This window comes from Sinocyclocheilus rhinocerous, unplaced genomic scaffold (genome assembly GCF_001515625.1).
Source record: "Sinocyclocheilus rhinocerous isolate Xijiao unplaced genomic scaffold, SAMN03320098_v1.1 scaffold453, whole genome shotgun sequence".
NCBI lineage: Eukaryota > Metazoa > Chordata > Actinopteri > Cypriniformes > Cyprinidae > Sinocyclocheilus > Sinocyclocheilus rhinocerous.
In genome coordinates, this window is record NW_015655565.1 from 552,674 (window position 1) to 558,408 (window position 5,735).

General features: G+C 35.3%; 2 protein-coding genes across 3 annotated transcripts in view; one reads left to right on the forward strand and one right to left on the reverse strand.

Annotated features, from left to right (window-relative positions):
- LOC107718391 (sec1 family domain-containing protein 2-like) overlaps positions 1 to 2,350 on the reverse strand; it is a 131,533-nt gene extending 129,183 nt beyond the window's left edge. The window contains 3 exon segments of the mRNA XM_016525444.1: positions 362 to 530; positions 1,342 to 1,827; positions 1,830 to 2,350. Of these exon segments, the coding sequence (XP_016380930.1) occupies positions 362 to 530; positions 1,342 to 1,827; positions 1,830 to 2,154 (980 nt within the window). The 5' untranslated portion in view covers positions 2,155 to 2,350.
- Positions 2,351 to 2,660: 310 nt separating this feature from the next.
- Positions 2,661 to 5,735, forward strand: part of LOC107718393 (pre-mRNA 3'-end-processing factor FIP1-like) — a 33,932-nt gene continuing 30,857 nt past the window's right edge. For both annotated transcript variants that reach the window (XM_016525450.1, XM_016525449.1), the window contains exons 1-2: positions 2,661 to 3,035; positions 4,896 to 4,941. In XM_016525450.1, coding sequence (XP_016380936.1) covers positions 2,963 to 3,035; positions 4,896 to 4,941 — 119 coding nt within the window. In that variant the 5' untranslated portion in view covers positions 2,661 to 2,962. The remainder of the gene's footprint in view (positions 3,036 to 4,895; positions 4,942 to 5,735) is intronic.

The following is a 5,735-nucleotide window of genomic DNA, read 5'->3' on the forward strand; positions in this document are numbered from 1 at the left end:
AAAAAAAAAACCACTTCCTTTGGAGACATGAGGGTGAGTAAATTATGACATTTTCAATTTTGACCCTAGGTCTAATGTTTGTGAGTTAATATTTCAACCAGCCCATCTCAAAGATGTAATCAATTTTAAAACATGTTGAAAAAATAAAATACTGAAAATTAAAATAACGTGTAACTTAAAAAAAAAAGTAATGGAGTTGTAATTCCACCACAGTGTGAACATAATCTCATTGCATGTTCATCGGCTGGCCTTTACAGCAGTGCTTTTTGGCATTTTCTGAACCGACTTTAGTTTTTTTGAGATAAAGAAATTAACTTTATGATACCATGTTTGCATGCCATAACATTGTAAATGCTCTTACTGGTTCTGTGCCAAGCAGCCTGGTGCCAAGATGCCCTTGTTATCAGTTGTCTGCTTCAGGTGTGTGAGCTCTAGCATGTCCACCTGAACGTCAGTCACATGACCTGGCAACTGTGGCAACACGGATAGGATTTTCTCAACCAGACTGTCACCATGGTGGCCAACAGCTCCTATAGATTAGGAAAAAGAGAAACAGAGGAAAAAAATTATTTTGAAAAGTCATAGAATAACAAGTTAAACTGTGTTATACGCCACCATGATGTGACATATTAAGACACCACAGGTAAATAAAAATTAACTAATATATTTCACCATATTTTCCAGTTGTTTAGTCACAGTACATTAAAGCAATTGTTTAGTTTTATAAATTTTGTAAGGATACATAAATACGCAAACGAGGCATTATCTAAAAATGTGTACTAATTTGAATACATTACCAGAACAGAAATCTGAACATTGGATAAAGCCAGGTTCAAAATTCTTGTTTCATTTTGCTGACAAATTAAGAGTTAAAGGTTTTTACAGAGGGAATTTTGGATATTTTTTGTATCATGCCATAAATCACAAAATACTTTAAACAGCCAGGGGGGGGGGAAATTAATATTAATATTCACCATATTTTAGGAATAAAATGTACAGCTGAAAAATCAATTGAATGATATTTGAACAATCCCTTCTGTAAAAATCTTCAGAATATAGATGTGAATAAAAAATTGGGTGTAGGTAAGTGCTATCAAAGTGGATTAAAAATGTCTGGTTAGAAAGAGAAAAAAAAAAATCGAGAAAGCAGTCTAAAGATATAGGCTACAATGTAATTGAAATGCAAATAAATAAGACATGTTATGGAAGTCCATTAATCCAAAATCTCAAAAATGACCAGTACATGAAAATAAATCAAATAAAACATGGTTTTGCCTATAGAGTCTTGACATAAGTACTAATGACTGAATACATATAGTATTTAAACAGACTGGACTACACCTGTAAGATCAAGAGTTCTGTCAATAAACACTACTGATGCTTTATTGGGGGCTGACTTCCTCCTGTTTTTGGCCTGTGGATGACTGGCCAGCTCCCCTGCGATCAGACGGCTCATCGGACCCACGGAAAAGCTCTCCTCACGGGTACCGATGAACTCAAACAGGGTGTTGATGGCTGATGCGAGAGATTTAATCTGAATCTGCAGCTCAGGTGAGAGAGAGTGCGTATCCACATCCATCAGACTCCCAAATCGTCTTTTTTGCGGCCTTTTCTCGTTGATGGACTCAAGATCCACTTCCAATAATGGGAAGAGATCAGAGAAAGCAGGCAAAAGGTGAAGGTGCTGCGTCAGAGGGGCGAAGACCACAGGAGCATGCATCACCTCAGCAGTGTAGTTCATATCACCCATCCACTCACACAGTTTCTCTTCAAACTGCTCAAACACCGGATTCCCCTCCAGATCAGTGGTCACATTATTCGCAAGCAGTGAATGGAGTGCGGAATAGTTGTGAAAACCACGAGGTACTGGAAGCGACTGAGGGAAATGATGTCTTTGATAATGTCTGCCGTTTTACCTTTCAGCACGGTGCTGACCACAAACACAGCTTTGGGTTCATTCTGTCCACCTGCTTCAAAGCTTGAGAATTGTTTGATGTTTCGAGCTTCAGCCTCAAACAGAAGCGCAGCTCCTCCGTTCCAGCGCAGACTCTCAGAACACCGATCATCCATGAAAACAACAGCCTTTTTTACCTTTGACAGAACTTTTTCCCACGTCTGACCGGGGAAACACATGACACCATCCGTGGGCAACATATTTCCGCAAATGCTGGCGTTTTAAAGTGAGACGAACGATAGCAACAGCAGAACTGTCAAACAGACACCATTCAAAACAAACCCATGTGAGTCTCTCGAAGGTGACGTGGCGCAGAGGCGTCGCGATAATTATGCGTCATAGTGTACAGCTGGGAGTTTTGAAAGCCACTATTCATTGTTTAACGGCAACAAGAAAATCGAAGCAAAGACTTTAAATGACTGCATATACTTGTCCGTTGATTTACAACGCACAACGTGGGCTATTTGCTTATCAAGATGCCGATATACCATTTTATATTTTTTCTTTTTTTTAAATTAATATTTTGTCTCAGTATTTTATAAAAATTATGTTTTGCCTTTGTTTATATTCATTGTTCAACATTTTGTGATATTTAAAAAGGTAGTGTAAGAGTCAAGTAAACGATTTGTCTGTTAACAAAAAAAAAATACGTTGACATGTTTCATGTCATAATAATGGAATAGAATACAGTCATTTGAAATTGATGCAAAGATAAATAAACTGACACGATAAAACAAACAAACAAATATTGCCTGTAATAAGTGCATTGATGTGTTGATGTTGAACTTCCTGCGTCTCCCGCACACGTGCGCGTGCAGTGAGATGTGTTTCTTTGGTAACGCGCACCTGCTACACCAACAACACGCGGCGTGCCACTGTGACAGCTGTGACTGTAAACCCTAAAACTATTATCACACTACGCAAAGTTACTTTGTCGAACTCGGTGAATCATTGGGTTAAACTGAGCCTCTGATCTCAAAGCAAAAGCGCAAAAACCCGGAGGTGATCATGTCCACAAAAGAGGTAATAGAGAAAACAGCTGATGAGAGCGCTGATGACGAGACGGACTGGTTTTATGGAGGTGAGAAATAAACACACTGATGATTCAACTTTAAAACTGTTTAAAGATTCAGGAATGCAAATCAAACGTCCTCGTGGTGAGATGAATAAGCATTACTCCAACATCTACCAAAACCAAAAGCACACGTTTCTAAGAAGGGATCTGACCCTAAGTTTATTACATCAGAAACCGTTATTTATCCAGCTGCACGCGTTTCATAACATTTACTTTCAAATCAACCCTTACAGAGAACACAAGGGCAAGAATACATTTACATACACCTAACATAACAGCATCATGTAGTAAGTGCTGCTGCATTTAAAAGCATCTGATCAAAGTTGGACAGCTCTTTTAAAAGTCATATTCAGAATATTGTTTATTGTTATTTTTTATTTTCAGTATCAAATATGGCATAGGACCAGAGGCAGACAAAGTACACAACTCCATTACTTGAGTGAAAGTACAGATACTGCTGGTCAAATATTACTCCATTACAAGTAAAAGTTGTAAAGACAGGTTTTTACTTAAGTAAAAGTACAGAAGTACTTGCTTTTAAAAGTACTTAAGTACCAAAAGTAAATTTCCTTTGTCAATGCACTGTTTTATTATTGTACGTACAGTCTGTGCAGTGCTGCTTCAAGTCCAACACCTATTGTGTTTTATTAGGAGATGCACAACAGTTCTTCTGTGGCTTTATAGGTAATATTTTCACTTACACAATTTAGCAAAATCAGACAATATTGTGTCTAATATATACCACAATATTAACTTCTTATTATTGAATTGTTGTAAATAAATATCACATTTGCAACTGGTCAGTGTTCAAAAAATGCTGGGAAATCACTTCATGTAGCCCCAAGATTGATTACTGATAAACTGTCTGAAAAAAAAGAAAGTCACATTTTAGAGAAGAAAACAATCACCCACTGACTTTCAAAGCTGCTACGTAGTAACGACTTTCTACTTCGAGGACCTTGATAGAAATGTAGTGGAGTGAAAAGTACAATATTTGTCTTTCAAATGTAGTGAAGTTAAAGTCATAAGTTTCCAGAAAAAATATTACTCAAGTAAAGTACAGATACTCAAAAAGTGTACTTAAGTACAATACTCAAGTAAATGTGCTTAGTTATCATGTCCAATAGAGATGCATCTGAGAGAAGAAAAATCAATGTAATGTAGGCTACTATAGAGTTGACATTTTGAATATCAGGTTTTAAAATCGTATTTAAATTGATCCATTCATAAACTGGCAGCATTTTAGATGATGAAATTGATTCCTTCATCTAACCAGAGTTCGTTTGTTTGTTTATTTGAAATCAGTATGATTCATATGAACCCTGTAAAGCTTGACATATACAATAGAACAGTATTGCATATATTTAAAATGCCTAGTTTTATGATCAAAGGTCTGTAGTTTTTTTTTTTTTTTACTGTGGGAAGCAAAATATATAATGCAACGTAATACAGTGATGATTGAGAGAAATGGACAAATACATGTTCCACAAAAACCTGATGTATCATATTTGATACGCCCATTTTAACATGATTTTTCTTAAAAAAAAAGTTTCAGTCCAATAACAATAGAAAAGTTATTACATTACTAAATTGGACACACACTATGACCTGAAAGTGGACGTTTTTTAAAAATTACAAAAAAAAAAATAATAATAATAAAATTAAAAGGAAGAAACTATCAGATGACAGAAAGCTTGTGATCATGTTGATCATTTAAATGCCTTACAAATTTGCATGATAAATATTTCAAAGAGCAGGCTTTATAGTGTTAAAAACAACTATAGCAATAACTTTAAATTTCTTAAACTGGCTGTTTCCATGTGAAAACAAATCTTGTCCTAATTTCTACTTCTTTATCATAAATAGATGACAATTTTGACGAAGAAGAGACAACAGAAAAGGAAGTTTTCAGGTGAGGATGCCCAAGAAAATGTGTTTAGCTGTTGATAAGTTTCCAACGAGAAACTTAGAGTAGAACTTGGTTTTTTATGTTTTAGCATCTTTATCTAAGATGCCAGGGCCGGAGTGGGACTGATTTTCAGACCTGGAGTTTCATGCCTTAGACCGGCCCACTTTGTTTTTTTTGTTTTCTATTAGTGCTGTCAAATGATTAATCGCATCCAAAATAAAGTTTTTGTTTACATAATATATGTATGTGTACTGTGTATATTTATATATATAAATACAAACACAGAGTATATACATTTTAAATTTCGGGCGGTTCTTTGCCTCCACGTCATGCATTTAAAATCCTTTAATGCACGGCTAGCCGTTGATTATTCTTACATATTTAATATATAAACATACCATATTTTTCTTGTGTATACATGCATGTGTTTGTATTTATATATACATAATAAATATACACAGTACACACACACATATATAATGTAAACAAAAACTTTTATTTTGGAGGTGATTAATCGTTTGACAGCACTATTTTCTATACTATTATTCGCTCGCATATCTCCAACAACTGAGGGTTTGTTTGTTTTTTGACCAAGGTGCCGCTGTCAGGGGAGTCAAAAGATAATTACGTCATCATTAGGGTTGCCAATTAACTTCAGAAATGGAAAATAAGGGACAATTGTGATTCTTTATCTTTTATTCTTTAAGAAAATAGTGTGTGTTCTTGTAGAAAATAAGTGTTTATTCTTTAAGAAAATAATGGACAGAATAAGGGACGCTCCAAATATTTGTACTGTA